This window comes from Nannospalax galili, unplaced genomic scaffold (genome assembly GCF_000622305.1).
Source record: "Nannospalax galili isolate Female #2095 unplaced genomic scaffold, S.galili_v1.0 scaffold632, whole genome shotgun sequence".
Classification (NCBI taxonomy): domain Eukaryota; kingdom Metazoa; phylum Chordata; class Mammalia; order Rodentia; family Spalacidae; genus Nannospalax; species Nannospalax galili.
The window spans coordinates 758,524-775,881 of NW_008332816.1; the positions used below are offsets into that span (position 1 = coordinate 758,524).

Below are 17,358 nucleotides of genomic sequence, written 5' to 3' on the forward strand. Positions count from 1 at the left end.
GGTTCTCTCTTTTGATTTTATATTTGAGTGGCTGTATTGATTTTGTCTTCAGGAGTTCCCACAGAGGCCAAAGTCAGATGAGGATCAGATGCTCTCAGGCTTTCTCCTAAGGTATGGATCCCTCCAGGAACGATTTTGGCCTCAGGAATTTGGGGATTGGATTGGCCTGGGCGCCTGGCCTAGGAAACATGCTGGTCTAGGGCAGCTGGTGGCTGTGCTGCTCAGAAATGCGAAGGCAGATGGGGCAGGAAGAGGCCCCAAGGACTCCTGGGGACTGCACTGAGGAGCTGTGTTGGTCTGGATGCAAAGGATCAGGAAGAAGTATTGGTTCCCCAGGTGTCTGGGGCCCCAAGATGAGGAATGGGACAGGACCCAAACTAGAAGAGACCGGCAGGGGAGATGGAAGGGTGAATGAGGCTGGGGGAATCAAGGCTCGAGGGGCATGATGGACTTACCCCAGAGAGAGGCCTGCGGGTAGGAGAGAGGCCTGCAGCGGGAAGCAGAGCCTGTCTTGTTTTTTAAAGAAAGAAAAGAAGAACAAAAATAAGTGAGAGGGAAGGAGGGAGGGTGTGATGAGAGGGAGGAAGGAGGCAGGCAGGAAGGAAGGAAGAAAAGGGAAGGGGAGGGAGGAAAAGAGAGAGAGAGAAAGAGAGAGGGGAAGATGGAGGAAGGGAGGAGGAAGGGAGAGAGGGAGGGAAAGAGAGAGGAAAAGGGAGGGGGAGGGGATGGTTTAAAGGAGGGAGGGAGGGATGAAGGAGAACTTAATGAAGGACAAAGCACTCCCTCACCCTGTCACTCAGGAAAACACAGTGCTTGGGACCAGGAAACAGAGGGGCAGATCAAATGTACATTTCTTATGGGCACAGTATCACCAGAGGTGAGTGGGAAATGGACTTGCAGCTGATACTCACAAGGTTGCCCTAAAGGAGAGCTCAAGCTAGATTGTCTGATATCCCACCAAGGCTCCAGGTTAGCAGCAGTTCAGGCCTCCAGTTGGATGAGTTATGTACTTTCTAAAGCTGGGGAACAGCCATCATTATGGTATGGATGGTCATAGATCTTTTTTAAAATGAACAGTAATGTGAGATTCCCAGCTGGATGTCACTCAGGATGAATGTTTCACACACACACACACACACATACATACACACACACACACACACACACACACACACACACACACACACACATGCACATGTTAAAGCCCCAGTCCCCAATATGATGGGACCTCTGGAAAGTGACTTGGTTTGGGCAATGCCATGAAAGTGGGACTCCCAAGATGAGAAGTATCCTAAGAAGGAAAAGGGCTGGCGGTGTAGCTCAGTTGATAGAACTCTTGTTTAGCATGCACAAAGCCCTGGATTCGATGCCAAACACCACAGAAGCCTGGTGAGGTGACACACACCTGAAATCCCAGCACTAGGGAGGTAGTGACAGGAGGATCAGGTCATCCTCAGGTACATGGCAAGTTCAAGACCAGTTTGGGATACTTGTTGTTTGTTTGGTCTTTTTTTTTTTTTTTCTTTTTGAGACAGGGTCTCCCTGTAGCCCCAGCTGGCCTGGAACTTACTATGTGGACCAGGTTGGCCTTGAACTCAGAGATCTGCCTGCCTCTGCCTCCCAACTGCTGGGATTAAAGGCGTATGCCACCCCTCACACCTGGACTTGTTTCTTTGTTTTTAAGGCAATTTCTTGTATCCCAGGCTGCTTTGAACTTGAGATAGACAGATAGATAGATGATTGATTGATTGATAAATAGATAGATAGATAGATATAGATGATAGATAGATGATAGATAGATGATAGATATAGATATATCACCAAAGATGACCTTGAACTCCTTATCCTCCTGCCTTCACCTTCCAAGTGTTGGGATTTCAGATGTATGTCACCTCACCTGGTTTCATGAGGTGCTAGGGCTTGAACCCAGGATTTCATGCATGCTAGACAAGCACTTTGCCAACTGGACTACAGTCCAAGCTCTATCCTAGAATGCATGACCCTGTCTCAAGAAAAAGGCCTGGGGGGGAAGAGGAAAAGGAAGAAGCTATTCTCTCTCATTCTCTCTCTCTTTCTCTCTTCTCTCTCCTTTCTCTTTCTCTCTCTCTCTCTCTCTCTCTCTCTCTCTCTCTCTCTCTCTCTCTCTCTCTCTCTCCCTCTCCCCTCCCACCCTTCCCCCTGACACATCAAGAAGGCAGACACGAAGAGCCCTCACCAGAGCCCCAGGATGCTTAACAGCCTGATCTTGAACCACCTGGCAGAACTTTGAGAAATGTGTTCCTGTTGTTTAAGTCATCCTGTCTACAGTGCATATTGTATATAGTCAGAGCAGACTGGGACAGATGCACATACAAACATGCCTATAGTTGCTATGGATTCCAGTGCTTGTCAGGAGTCAGCCACAGGGTGGCAGTATCATGCTACGTGTTTCTTGGATACCAGCTTGACAGGTTCACATACAGATGCTAGCCAAGGGAACAGCCAAGTCGGGGAACAGTCTAAAGAACTTAACTCAGCTTCAGGTCAAAGGACTCTTTGCTGTTATCATGAGGGTAAACCAGGACATCTCAAGCAAGGGTTCCCAAAACCCTTGAATCAAGGGTTTAAGCCTCCCATGAATCAAGGCTATAAGGATCCATGTCAAATCTGCAGAGTAGAAAACCAGAGGTGAGAATGCCCCTCTCCCCACTTGTGAGAGAAAGCCAGTCTTCATCCAAGGACCTTATGCTCAGGCAAAACTTGAAAGAGGACAAACATCCCTGACTTTGTTCCTGGACTATGAGGAGCCCAAGGAAGAAAGCCCTTTGAGGACTGATGGAGTCCTCGCTATGCAGGCTGCTGCCTTTTCCATCTCTGACACAGGAACAGCTTTTGTGCCCTGACCACCTTCTCCAGTTCAATCTTCTGGTCCCTGCTCTTCACTGGTATTGAAAGCAAGCTTCAACTAGTCCATTTTACCTGTGTTACCTATATAATCTGGTTCTATCCAGCTGCCCTATTCCCCTCCTAGGTAGGGATATCATGTCTAAACTTCAAGCCTTTTTAAGGATTTTTGAGGCTTCAGATGCTTTTCTGACAATCCTGACATAGGGCTCCTGTCCTGTAATGGCCTGAAACTATCTGGGTCCTCAAAAGTCCTCATTATAATCTCTACTACAGACTCCCTACATCGCCCAACAAGCTACCCCAAAATCTGAGATAGCTCCATTCCTGGATGCTTACTAAGTCACCCCTGTCATTACTACCTTTGAAGACCCTAACAGCTTTCCTAGAAGACACCAATAGCCTTCAAGTATGAAGGTGGAAAGGCTTCCAGTTTCTCATGGATAGACTCCTGGCCACTGCAACCATATAATTTACCATGCAACACATACATCTGGCTGTAAAGAAGTCATATGGGGGATCAGTGAGATGGCTCCATAGGGAAAAGCCCTTGCTGAGAAGCCTGGATTCAATTCTTGGGATTTACATGGTAGAGAGAGAGAACCAACTCCCTAAAGTTATCTTCTGACCTCCACAAGAGAGCAGACACAGATACAGAGACAGACACATAAATAAGTATTAAAAAGAAGAGAAGGAGGAAGAAAATGAGAAAGAAAAAGAGGAGGAGGAAGAGGAGGAGGAGGAAGGGGAGGAGGAGGAGGAGCCACCCACTCCCCAGCTTTATAGGAAGTGTAAACAACTACCAGGACTCAAGGACTCTCGGATCAGCCAAGCTTCAGAGGGGAGATTCCTGGGCTGTTGGACTGTTGAAATGCTGGCTTTGCAGCTTTTCATCCAAGTGGGTTTTTCAGTGGTGCAGCTGCTTCTAGGTTGTCCCTGCTCCGGTCTATAACCTTCACCCATACTCCTCTTAGTAACCCCAATACTCACTGACTTACCAAGTTGGACTTTGGTGCAGTCATTACTTTGCTCTGTTATGAGTTCCCTTCCTGGAGGGAATAGATGCATGTGTTGCACCTCCCCAGGAAAATTCTGTCACACAACACTGCCTTACTGCCAAATCCTAGCCCCAAGGCCCTTTCACAGCATTCCTGTGTAGAAGCTATTGAGCTTGCCTGGGGTGCTGGACCAGATCTACAAGATTCCCCACTTCCCTAGCCTGAGGCCATCTGGTTGACTGACAGTAGGTAGCAGTTCCACAGACACAGGCTTTCACTGTATGTGACAGGAAGCCTCACACAGGTCAGGGAATCTGAGGGGCCTATGAATAATTCCACATCAACGGAAAAAGCAGAACAAATTGCTCCCACTATGGATGCTCTCCAGCCGAGGCAGAATGAGACTTGACATCTACACAAATTCAACTTAGGTTTTCCATGTGACCCACACACTTACTACAGCCATCTGAAGAGAAAAGGGTCTGTAAAACCCACAGCCCATAACACCTTGACTAAACATGATCCTAAGATTTTGGCCCTACTATCTAACTTTAACCCAAATAACCATTATACATTATATATACATTATACACACAAAAGGCCCACCAAAAAGACCATTGGGAGCCTGGTGAGATGGCTCAGAGGGTAAAGGTATTTACCGCCAAGCCTAACAAGAATTCCATCCCTGATGGGACTGGAGAGATGGCTCAATGGTTAAGAGCACTGTCTGTTCCTGCAGAGGACCTGAGTTCAATTCCCAGTACCTACACAGCAGCTAACAACCATCTGTAACTCCAGTGCCAGGGGATCCGATGCCCTCTTCTGACCTCTGTAGGCACTGAAGTCACATAGTACACTTATGTGCAGGTCAAACACTCACACACATAAAAAATTTTGTGCATATATATATTTTTTCATACAGGGTTGTGATGTAAACTTTGTCCTTAACCTATGTGCCTGTCCAAAAACTACATTTTATTTCATATATTTATTTATTTTTGGTCTTTTTGAGACGGTCTGTCTCCCTGTATCCCCAGCTGGCCTGGAACTCACTATGTAGGCCAGACTGACCTTGAACTCACAGAGATCTGCCTGCCTCTGCCTCCTGAGTGCTGGGATTAAAGGCACACACCACCACACCCAGCTTTGAAAATACATTTTAAAACATTTTTAAACCAAAAAGGAGGAAGGAAGGAAGGAAGGAAGGAAGGAAGGAAGGAAGGAAGGAAGGAAAGAAGGAAGGAAGGCAGAAATGGATAAAGAAGCTACCTAAATGGAGGGAGGGAGGGAGGGAAGTAGGGAGAGAAGGAGGGAGTTAAGTTTCCTGTCTTTCTCTATGTGGTGGGAATGTATTCTCTTCATTTAATTCTCGCTAAAGCTGACATGTTTTTAAATAATTAATTTTTTGGCACAGATGAAAGCTTGGAAGATTCCCTACATTGCTCAAGATTATCCAAGATGGCAGAGCTTTCAAAATCAGGAAGTCACGATCTTCTTTAAGTGGGAAACGAAAAGATGGAAAGTGGGAGACATGAGAACAGAAGGGTGTGCGCTGCATCAGAGCAGAAGTCAAGAAACACAGGAATACCAAGTGACAGGACTTGCTTCCAGATGGAGTTTGTGTGTATAGGATGGCAGAACATCATTTAGCCAGATTAATAATAAAAGTTAAATGAATAAAATCCGGGGAAACTGGAAGTCAGTCACGCCTTGGTGAACAGCAGAGACACAACAAGAAAACATATGGCAAGGAGCAGTGGCTTGTGTTATTTTTACAACTGTGAGGGCAGCCAAGAACCTAGTGGGAAGAGGACCAAGTAGAGATTCCGTTTCCAGGGCTAAGTTCCCGTTGAAGGTAAAGACAGATCCAGGTGAAGAGCCGCTTACAAATGTAGTAGTAATTGGTCTGGTTTTTCATCTACTCTGCAGTAAGGAGCTTAGAAAGGGTTGGGTTGATGAACAAGGGAGATATTAGGAAGGGAGTGATGGAGAGGTGCTTAAAAATTGAGCTGGAAAGAGGTGGAAGTATGCACACCTTTAATCCCAGCACTTGGGAGGCAGAGGCGGGAGGATCTCTGTGAGTTCAAGGCCAGCCTGGTCTACAGAGTGAGTTCCAGGCCAGCTGGGGCTACAAGGAGACCCTATCTCAAAATGACAAAATTTAGCTGGAATTCTTTTCTGCTTCTTGTTCACCATGAAGTCTCCTCTGACTTGATCTGCTTCACAACCAGCCCAGAAATATGGAGGCAAAGTGACCATGGACTGATTCCTCTGAAACCAGAGCCCAAATAAATAAGTCCTCCCCTGTTTCTGTCCGGTATGTGGTCACAGTGGCACAAAGGAACAACCACATCATCACTTTTAGTGATCCTTACTGCCCAGACAGCATCAGGATCAATATGCCTCACAATCCACTCTAAGGTACATAACTGCATAATTAGCATATAAGACCTTAAGTTTCAGCACTGTAAATACCCTTCAAAAAGAATTTTCTGGGGGCTGGAGAGATGGATCAGTGTTAAGAGCACTGGTTGCTCTTGCAGAGGACCTGAGTTCAGTTCCCAGCACTCAGATGGCAGCTAACAACAGTCTGTAACTCCAGTTTCAGGGGATCTGATGCCCTCTTCTGACCTCCACAGGCATTGCATGCACCTGTTGTACTTACATACATGCAGGCAAAATGCTCATACACATAAAATAAAAATAAAATGCCAAGCATGGTGGCACACACCTTTAATCCCAGCACTCAGGAGGCAGAAGCAGGTGAATTTCTGTAAGATACAGGCCAACCTGATCTATGTAGTGAGTTCTAGGCCAGCTGGGGCTATAGGGAGACCTTGTGTCAAAAAATTATAATTAAAAATAATGTTTAATTTTTATTTTTATTTTATGTGTATGAGTGTATTGTCTAAATGTATGTAAGTGCACCTCTGTCATGCAATGCCCTCAGAGGACAGGAGAGGACATCAGATCTCCTGGAACTGGAGTGCTGGATGGTTGTTAGCTATCCTGTGGGTGCTGGAAACCAAACCTAGGTCCTCTGCAAGAGCAGCCAGTGCTCTTAACTGCTGAACCATCTCTCCATACCCCATAAAATGATTTCTTTTTAAATTATTTCCAGCTGGTATGATGGGGCACGCCTTCAATCCCAGCACTCAGAAGGCAGAGGCAGGCAGATGTCTGTGAGTTCAAGGCCAGCCAGGGCTACATAATGAGATCCTGTCCCAAAGCAAAGAAAAAAAAAAAAAATCCAGGTGGGCATGACGGCTTACACATGTAATCTTGGCACTGAAGAGACCTAAGCAGGAGGATTTCTGTAAATTCAAGGCTGGCCTGTGTTACAGAATAAGATTTTGTTTCCCAAATACCAGTAATTAAGTAGAGGTGCTTGCCACCAAGCCTGACAACCTGAGTTCAAACCCACATGGTAGAAGAGGAAATGGACTCTTGAAAGTTGTCCTCTGACCTCACACAAACACTGCAGCTGCTGGAGAGGTGGCTCAGGGGTTAAGAACAGTTGCTGCTCTTCCAGAGGACCTGAGTTCAGTTCCCAGCACCCATATCAGGTGGCTCACAACTGCCTGTAACTCCAGCTTCAAGGGACTCAATGTTGTCTTCTGGCCTCTTTGGGCACCCACACATATGCCATATATACACAGACATAATTAAAAACAAATCTTAAGCCAGGTGTGATGGCACATGCCTTTAGTGCCAGCACTCAGGAGGCAGAGGCAGGTGGATCTCTGTGAGTTCAAGGCCAGCCTGGTCTACATAGTGAGTTTCAGGCCAGCCAGGGCTACATAGTGACACTCTCTCAAAACAACAACAACAACAACAACAACAATAACAAAATATATATGTAACAAAAACAACAAAAAATCTATGGCATGTGTGCCCTACCCCCTCCCAAAATAAATGTAATAAGTAATTACTGGATGTGGTGGCATAAAACTGTAATCTTGCCAGGCATGGTGGCTCACACCTTTAATCCCAGCATTCAGGAGGCAGAGGCAGGTGGATCTCTGTGAGTTCAAGGCCAGCCTGGTCTACACAGTGAGCTCCAGGACAGCTGGGGCTACATGGAGCCCCTGTCCAAAAAAGACAAAAAAAAAAAAAAAACAAAAAACCCTGCTATCTCAACTTGGCCAAAAAGGAAGGGGAGGGGAGGGGAGGGGTGAGGATGAGGGGGAGGGAAAAAGGGGAAGGGAGGGAAAGGGATGGGAGGGGAAGGGAACTTTTAACCTAGGATAAAGTAGCTACCATCAATTGAGCATATTTTACCACAGCCCAGCCACTGCTTTTAAACGCCTTTTCTGTATTAACCCTACGACAATCGTAGTATGTGACATTACACCATTTTACAAACAGGAAACCAGACTTGGGGATTTTTGCCTTCTGAATGATCTAGTGAGTTTTACCACTAGGCTTTGAACCCAAGTCTTCCAGTTTGGAGGCATTAACTACTGACAGCAAATCCACTCTGCTGAGAGGTCTGGGGGAGCACCCAGAAGGAAACCACAGTGCAAATAGTTGACGGCTGAGCCTGGCGGACTGGAGGTTCCAGAGGGGCTGGTCACCAGGGCTCCCTGTGTCTCTTCTCTTCTCCTAGCAGACTCTTCACACCCCTCCTATCTATACCCAGTCTCGCCGGGGCAGGAAGCCACCAGATGCAGAGCTCCTGCTATGGCAGTCAAAGGAAACTAATACGCCAAGAGAGATGAGGACCAGGCCTGCCAGCCCCAAGCGAATGAGGTTCCCCTGGGTATAGTCCAAGGAGCCAGAATCTGTGAGCCAAGGATAGAGAGACAGGGGATCAGTCCCTGACCCTCAAAGTCTTGTTGCCCTTCCAGGTTGCTTACCCAGGGGCAGAGTTGAAGACTCAACTCCCAGTCTCTAAGTTCAACAGGGTTGATGAGAAAAGGGACCGTAGTCTACCCCTGAGTCTCAGGGAGGAGGGCTGGGCCTGGACCCTGGGTCTGAGGGTGGAGGGCTGGGCCTGGAACCTGGGTCTGAGGAAGGAGGGCTGGGCCTGGGCTCCTGGGTCTGAGGGAGGAGGGCTGGGCCTGGACCCCTGGGTCTGAGGGAGGAGGCCTGGGATCTGGATTCCTGGGTCTGAGGGAGAAGGGCTGGGCCTAGAACCTGGGTCTGAGGGAGGAGGGCTGGGCCTGGGCTCCTGGGTCTGAGGGAGGAGGGCTGGGATCTGGATTCCTGGGTCTGAGGGAGGAGGGCTGGGCCTGGACCCCTCTGGACCCCTGTCTGAGGGAGGAGGGCTGGGCCTGGACCCTGGGTCTGAGGGGGCAGGGCTGGGATCTGGATTCCTGGGTCTGAGGGAGGAGGGCTGGGGTCTGGAGTTCTGGGTCTGAGGGAGGAGAGCTGGACCTGGACCCTGGGTCTGAGGGAGGAGGGCTGGACCTGGACTCCTGGGTCTGAGAGAGGAGGGCTGGGCCTGGGCTCCTGGGTCTGAGAGAGGAGGGCTGGCCTGGACTTCTGGGTCTGAGGGAGGAGGGCTGGGCCTGGACCCTGGGTCTGAGGGAGGAGGGCTGGACCTGGACTCCTGGGTCTGAGGGAGGAGGGCTGGGATCTGGATTCCTGGGTCTTAGGGAGGAGGGCTGGGATCTGGATTCCTGGGTCTGAGGGAGGAGGGCTGGGCCTGGACCCCTGGGTCTGAGGGAGGAGGGCTGGGGTCTGGGCGCCTGGGTCTCAGGGAAGAGGGCCAGAGCACCTCACCTTCGAAGCTGATGACCAGTGGCTTGCTGCGCCCTGACAGCACATAGGGAGCCGAAGGCGTGTGGTAGTAGCAGCTGTAGGAGCCAGGGGCACCCAGCAGCACGAAGTCCGCCCAGGGCAGCTCAGAGTCCCGGAACTGCAGCGGGGTGGCCACGCCCACGCGGTACAGAGCGAAGCTCATGCCTGGCAAGCGGCCTGCACAGCGCAGGCTCACGTTGGCTCCTGGAGCCACCACTGGCCCCGTCAGTGCCACCAGTGACGGCCTGGGCAGCTGGTCTGCAGGAAAAAGGCAGGGGCTTGGGTCTGTCTGTGTCTCCCTCCTCCCCCTTCTCCCCCTCCTCTTCCCTCTTCTAACCCTCCCCTTCCTCCCTCTTCTAGTCCTCCTCCTCCTCCTCTTCTAGTTCCCCCTCCTCCCTTCTAGTCCCTCTCTTCCCCCTTCTAATCCTCTCCCTCCTCCTTTCTAGTCCTCCTCTTCCCTCTTGTCTTCTCCCTCTCTCTGCAGGAAGCGCACCCTCTTCTCTCTGTATGTTCACGAATGTCCCCATCTCCTCCTGTCCCCTTCCTTGTCTCACCCCTTTGCCCTCTCCATTTCCTCCAGAACCTCACCTGTCACCAACAGTTCCAGGGCATCGCTGGGCTGGGACCAGACCCGTTGTCCCCAATCTGTCCTGCTGTAGCAGCAGTGGTAACTGCCCCCCTGGGCCGGCGTGACGTGCTCCAGGACGAACTCAGCCAGCTCTGAGGACACATTCTGGAGGAGCAGTGGGGTGAGGACTCCAGTCTTGAAGAGTGCAAACTGCCAGGCCAGTTGGGGTGCACGGCACCTCAAGGTCACGTTAACCCCAGGGGTCACAACTGTAGCAGGCTGAGCCCCCAGCCAAGGCTGGGGGTATGAAGCTGGGGGGACCAAACAAAGAAGGGTGCTTGGGTCCTCAGGAGCCGGGGAACCCCAGCAGAAGAGGGAAAGTTGGAAGAGAAAGATCACTTTGGACAAACTCCATTCTGTCTTGACCTTGGGTGTCTATAAAGTGGGGCTGGACCACAATCAAGGCTCTGCAGAACTTGGGACTGGGGTGATCCCTCAGCGGTTAAGAGCACTGGCTAGCCATGGGTGGTAACCCACACCTTTAATCCCAGCACTTGGGAGGCAGAGGCAGGCAGACCTGTGTGAATTTGGGGCCAGTCTGGTCTACATAGTGAGTGCCAGGTGAGCTGAGGCTACAGGGAGACCCTGTCTCCAAAAAGACCAAAAAAAAAAAAAAAAAAAAAAAAAAAGCCCTGACAGCTCTTGCAGAGGACCCAGGTTTGGTTCTCAGCACCCACATGACCACTAACAGCCAGTGTAACTCCAATTCCAGGGAAATCCAATGCCCTCTCTGCACAACACATGTGCCCTTACACACATGCAGGCAATATACTCATACACATAAAATAAAATAAAAATAATAAAATAAATAATAATAAAATAAAATTTCAAAAAGCTGTCCAAAACTAGCTGCCCATCAGAAGAGGAGACTGACTTCTGAGTTTTTGCACATAGTTTTTGTGGTTGGTTGGTTTATGCTAAGGCTCAAACCCAGGGCCTTGTGCTTTCTGGGAGAGCACTCTTCCATGAGATACAGCCTTAAACTTCCTCCACATTTTTTTTTGAGACAAGGTCATGTGTAGCCCCAGCAAATGACCTTGAACTTCTGATCATCCTGTCTTCACTTTCTGAGCGCTAGAATAATAAGCATGTTCCACCACAGGACTGTTACCCCTTAATCCACCCCCCGCAATCTATCCAGTGCTGGAGATGAACCAGGGTCTGTGCATGCCAGGCAAGCCTTCTACCAACTGAACTACATCTTCAGCCCCTTCTCCACAATTTTAAAGCATAGTTTCAAAGAGTCATAGCCCAGAATGGCTATTTATTTATTCTATTATTACTGATACTTTTTTTTCTTTTGTTTTATTACTGATACTTTTGAGACAGGCCCTCACTACGTAGCCCAGTCTGTTCAAGAACTCACTAGTAGGGGCTGGAGAGATGGCTCAGTGGTTAAGAGCACTGATTGCTCTTGCAGAGGACCTTGGTTCGATTCCCAGCACCCCCACATGGTGGCTACGAACCATCCTTAACTCCAGTTCCAGTGGACTCCGAAGCCTTCTTCTGACCTCCACGGCATTGCATGACACGGGTGCACTCACATACATGCAGGCAATACACTCATACAAATAAAATAAAAATAATAAAAATGTTAAAAAAGAACTCACTAGTAGTCCAAGCTAGCTTTACGCATGCAATTCTCCTGCCTCAGTTTCCCAAGTACTGAGGTGACAGGCCTACACTACCACACCCAGCTAGAAGCAATTATTGTTTGCAATGTATTTCAATAGTTAGTGCTAGGGTTTGAATGTGTTTCCCAATGTTCATGTGTTGGAAACTTAATTTTTTGTTGTTTGTTTGCTTGCTTCTTTCTTTTTGAGACAGGGTCTCCCTGTAGCCCCAGCTGGCCTGGAACTCACTATTTAGACCAGGCTGACCTGGGTCTCACAGAGATCCCCCTGCCTCTGCCTCTCAAGTACTGGGATCAAAGGCATGTGCCAACATGGCTAGCTGGAAACTTAATCTATAATATAATAATGTTGAGAAGTGGGTCCTTAAGAGGTACCTAGAATAGGGAACTGGAGAGTTGGCTCATTGCAGAGAACATGAATTCAGTTCCCAGCACCAACACAGGGCAGCTCACCACTATGTGAAATTCCACTCTAGGGCAATCCAAGACCTCTGGCACCTGCACTCATGTGCATATACCCCACACAGACATGCACCCATACACATAACTAAAAATAACCGTGTGCCAGGTTTAGTGACTCACATCTTTATTCCCAGCACTCAGGAGGCAGAGGCAGGCGGATCTCTGTGAGATCAAGGCCAGCCTGGTCTACATAGTTCCAGGCCAGCTGGGGCTACAGGGAGACCCTGTCTCGAAGAAAAGTAATGCTGGACTTTTTTAAAGAGGTGATGGAAGAGAATAGCTGGGTATGGTGGTGCACTTCCGCACTCCTGGAGAGTGGGAGGGACTGAGAGTATAGCTCATCAGCAGAGCACTTGCCTAGAATCTCCCAGTGAGTTCCTGGGGGCACGGCTCAAAGCTATAGCACCTGTCTAGAATCTACCAGTAAAGGGTTGGGGGCATGGCTTAGTAGAAGAGCACCTGCCTAGAATCCCCAGTGAGGAGCTAGGGGCATAGTTCAGCTAGGTAGAGCACCTGCTTAGAATCCCCCAGTGAGGGGCAGGGGGTGTGGCTCAGTGGTAGAGCTCTAACTCACTATATACAAGGCCATAGTTTCAGTTCATACATAGTATGTATGAACAACAAAAAGAGGACATGGTCAATGACCCAATGATTCCACTGCTTCGCCCTAGACAGATTCATATTCATGTACAGAAGTGTCCTTTGAAGCATTCACTGTGAGGGTAAGAAATTGGAAACAACCTAAATGTCCACCAAAGAGGAATGGATGGTCAAGCCAAGTGGAATCCAGACATTCACATAGTGACAAATGCTAGGCAGCACTCAAAAGTAAAAACAACTATAATGATATTGAACTATCTCCAAGACATATCATAAAGGAAAACATTTAAGACTTAGAATAGAATGAATCACGAAGTACCAATTTTGATCTGGCCGGAAAAAGAGGAAGTCCACAAACGCACTGTGTATGTCAACTGTGGAAAGTACTTTTAAGATTCTGAGGTTTGTTCAAGAATGACGGGGAGGGACAAGCGGAAGACTGTTAGATGTCTTCTGGTAATAACTAATTTTTTTGAGACTATGTAGCTCTAGCTGGCCTGGAACTAGCTATGTAGAGAGCTGGCTTCAAGCTCACAGAGATCTCCCTGCCTCTGCCTCCTGAGTGCTGAGATTAAAGGTGTCCACTACCACATCCAGCCATAACTAAATTTTTTGGTCTTTTTTTTTTTAAACAGGTTTTCCTGTAGCCCCAGTTGCCCTGGAACTCACTATGCAGACCAGTGTGGCCTTGAAGTCACAGAGATCTGCCTGCCTCTGCCTCCCAAGGGCTGAGACTACATGCATGCACCACCATGCTACATAACTAAATTTTTATAACTGTGAAAACATATTGGGTTTATCATTTGCCTTTCTTTTTTAAAATATTTTATTTATTATTTTTATTTTATGTTGTATAAGTGTTTGCTGAAGGTATATAAGTGCATGCAATGCCCACAGAAGCCAAAAGAGGGCGTCGGATCACCCAGAACTGGAGTTACAGACAGTTGTTAGCTGCCATGTAGGAGCTGGGAATCAAACCTGGGTTCTCTGGAAGAATAGTGTTCTTAACTGCTGAGCCATCCTTCCAGCCCTATTTTTACCTATATTTGTTTGTGCGTGTGAGTGCATATAGAAATCAGAAGACAACTTTCAGGAGTAGGTTTTCTCTTTCTACCATGTGGGCCCTGGAGATTGAACTCAAGTGATCAGGTTTGGTGGCAAGCAGCTTTACCTATGAACCATCTTACCTGCCCTGGGTTTGTCTGTTTATTTCTTTCTTTATTGTCTTTTTGAAACTGGGTTTTCCTGTAGCCCCAGCTGGCCTGGAACTTCCTATGTACATCAGTCTGGCCTTGAACTCACAGAGATCCACCCGTCTCTGCCTTCTGAGTACCAGGATTAAGAGTGTGCCACCACACACTGATAGATTGTGTTTATCATTGTTTAAAGAGCTAATTTAGGGTCCAGAGAGACAGCTCAGTGATTAAGAGCACCTGCTGCTCTTTCAGAGGGCCTAGGTTTGGTTCTCAGCACCCATATCAGGTGGCTGACAACCACCTGTAATTCCAATTCCAGGGGATCCAGAACCCTCTTCTGGCCTCTGTGAGCACCTGTACATACACGGTGCACATAGAGACAAGCAGGCACACACACATACACATAAATAAAAACTAAATAAAAACTTAAAACCAATTTAAAATAAATTGATAACTCAGATTTGGCTAATTCTCCTTTGAAGTTAGAGCATCATGGGAGAAAGTTTGAGAGAAAGTCAAAGTCTCATGCCTTGAAAGCCTGGGAAGAAAGCATCTTGAGAAGGGGACCCTCCCGTGGAAAGCAGGTTCCAGTGAGGGAAGCGAAATTGGATCTTTAAGAGCCATGGTTTGTTCAAGGTCACATAATAAATAAGACTGTCTAGTTTGGGTCTCCCTAGCATACAAATTCGTGGTCTCCAATACTCACCTATACTGGTTACTAAAGGGAGGAAAGAAAGAGGAGGAGGAGAGAGGGGAGGGACAGGAAGGGAAGGGGAAGGGAAGAAGGGAAAGGGGTGGAGAAGAAAAGAGGGGAGGGAGGAAAAGAGGGAAAGGGAGGGAAAGAGAGGAACGGAGGGGAGGAAGGGAGGGAGGGAGGGAGGAGAAGGGACTGCAGCAAAGAAGGAGAAAGGAAAGAATGGAAGGACAGAGGAAGAGAAAGGAGGAAGGGAGGGAGGAGGAAAGAGGAAGGGAGGAAAGGAAATAAGGAAATCTGGGGTGAGGTTGGGCATCAAAATAAAATCTGAGTGGTTGGAGCCAGGCGTGGTGGCGCACACCTTTGATCCCAGCACTTGGGAGGCAGAGGCAGGAGGATCTCTGTGAGTTCAAGGCCAGCCTGGTCTACACAGTGAATTCCAGGACAGCTGGGGTTACAGGGAGACCCTGTCTCAAAAAGACAAAAAAAAAAAAAAATCTGAGTGATTGCCACTCGGGTGCCAACACAAAAATAAGGACATTTGGGATGGGTTACTCACCAAATGGTGTGAAGTCCATGTGACACACAGGCCCTGTGGAAGGTTAGGAGCCAGTTCTTTACAAAGCCCTTCAAGATTACCAGTCCTGCATCATTAGAAGCCCTAGAATTTGATTCCAAAGTCTTTTTTTCCTCTGGAAAACAGGAATCCTATCCCTCCCTTCCTCTCTAGCAATCAGGAATCCAGACTTCAATCCCCTATCTACTTAGGATGCCAAATGTCTGATCCCAGCTCCCTCTCTCCTTCAGACCCAAGAGGTGAGGCTCATGGGCCCCATCTTTCCAAGGGACATAATCTGCTCCTATAATTTCTCCTCCTTGGGTTTTGGAAGTCTGCTCATCCTCCTCCCTCCAGAGCCAGGAATCCATGCCCCCTTCCATGAGAATGTAGTACAATCCTTGACCTCAGGTGTCCCCTACCCTCTTCCTGCCTTGAGTCCAGTAAAACTGCCCCCACCCCGGAGCCTTCCAGGAATCTGTCTTCTCTTGCTTAGGACCCAGTCATCTGGGTCCATCCTAGTCCTGACCCCTTATTCTAAATTGTGAATTGAGTCTCGAATGACCAACTACAGCTCTGAGCCTGGCCAGGGACCCACAAGGAGTAAGGGGCAGCTCACAGAGATTCAGCAGGAGTATCCGAACCAGAATCATCACGGGCACTCTCCGTGGAGCTGGAGAAAAGGTTGGCCGTACTCTCTGCCCTCCCAGGAAATGAAGCACTTCCAGAAAGCCACGTGAAAGCCCTGTTTAGGGAAGAGAGGAGTCAGGTGGGGCGCCCGCGGGTAACTGTGTCGTAGTCCCAATGTCTTGGAAAAAGTTGAAAGAGGAAACAGTCATAAACTCTTGCTCATTAATTCAACTTAGAAGTGTGTTAGGGGCTGGGGGGTGTAGTTAAATTTGAAAGTGTTTGCCTAGCACAGGTGATGTGCTGTATTCCCACTACTGAAGTGGGGGGGAGAGGGAAGGGGAAGGGGAGGAGGAAAGGAAGAAAGAGCACCTATATCCTTGGCACACCATGCTGATAACAAAGAGAAGGCTCAGACTCTGTTACTGCTCCCACAGTCCCAGTCTCACTGAAAGACTCGGGCCAGATGAGTTTTAAATATACATTTTTTTAAAGTGATATGCACTAGTCCTGATGATACGGGCTTGTAATCCCAGCTGCTCAGAAGGCCGAGGCAGGAGGATCCCAAATTCAAGGCTTGTCTGAACTACAGATAGCTTGTGGGATCAGCCTGAATCACTTACTGAGACCCTCAGTGGTAGACGACTTGCCCTAGAAATCAGCAGTGAGGGACTTTGCGGCTTGGTTCAATGGTAAAGGACTTGCCTGGGATCCACCAGTGAGGGACTGGGGTGTGGTTTGGAAATCATCAGCGAGGTGTTGGAGGTGTGGTTCAAGGTAGGCTGTTTGCCCAGAATCCATCAGTGAGGAGTCGGTCAAGAGTTAGCCTAGTATGCCTGAGGCCGTGGTTTCTCTCCAGCACTGAAAGAAAAAGTAATGTGGGGCCTGGAGAAATGGCTTAGTGATTGAGAGCACTGGCTGCTCTTGCAGAGGACCCAGGTTCAATTCCCAGCACCCACATCAACATTCATAACTCCAAGGGACCTGACGCCTTCCTCTGGTCTCTGCAGGACACGATGCACTTATACACATGCAGGCAAAGCATTCATACACATAAAAAAAATTAATAAAAAGTGACGTTAACTGCATGTTAGTAACACAACGCACCATGAGGGCGAAAGGTAGCGCTGGCAGCATGACCTGATACTGCGACCTCAAATGTAAAATGAAATTTCATAAACAAATTCTAAAATGTGGATGATCCAGCACCCTTATGGTGGGTTGCGCCGGAGGACTCGAAGTAACTCCGGAGCGTTTTCTAGGCTGAGAGAAGACGGCGACGCCCGCAGGTGTGCAAAGTCCTTCTGGTTTCAATCTTTCCTCTTGTGGCCTTGGA

The 17,358-nt window shown here is 48.3% G+C and overlaps 1 protein-coding gene across 1 annotated transcript; it reads right to left on the bottom strand.

Annotated features, from left to right (window-relative positions):
- Window positions 1-8,176: 8,176 nt before the first annotated feature.
- Window positions 8,177-17,358, bottom strand: Oscar (osteoclast associated Ig-like receptor). The gene is made up of 6 exons (XM_029560929.1): window positions 17,130-17,358; window positions 16,015-16,140; window positions 15,399-15,431; window positions 10,215-10,505; window positions 9,609-9,884; window positions 8,177-8,665 (listed from the first exon to the last, which is right to left on the bottom strand). The coding sequence occupies exons 1-6, from the start codon at window positions 17,197-17,199 to the stop codon at window positions 8,514-8,516; spliced, it is 948 nt and encodes a 315-aa protein (XP_029416789.1). The 5' UTR covers window positions 17,200-17,358; the 3' UTR covers window positions 8,177-8,513.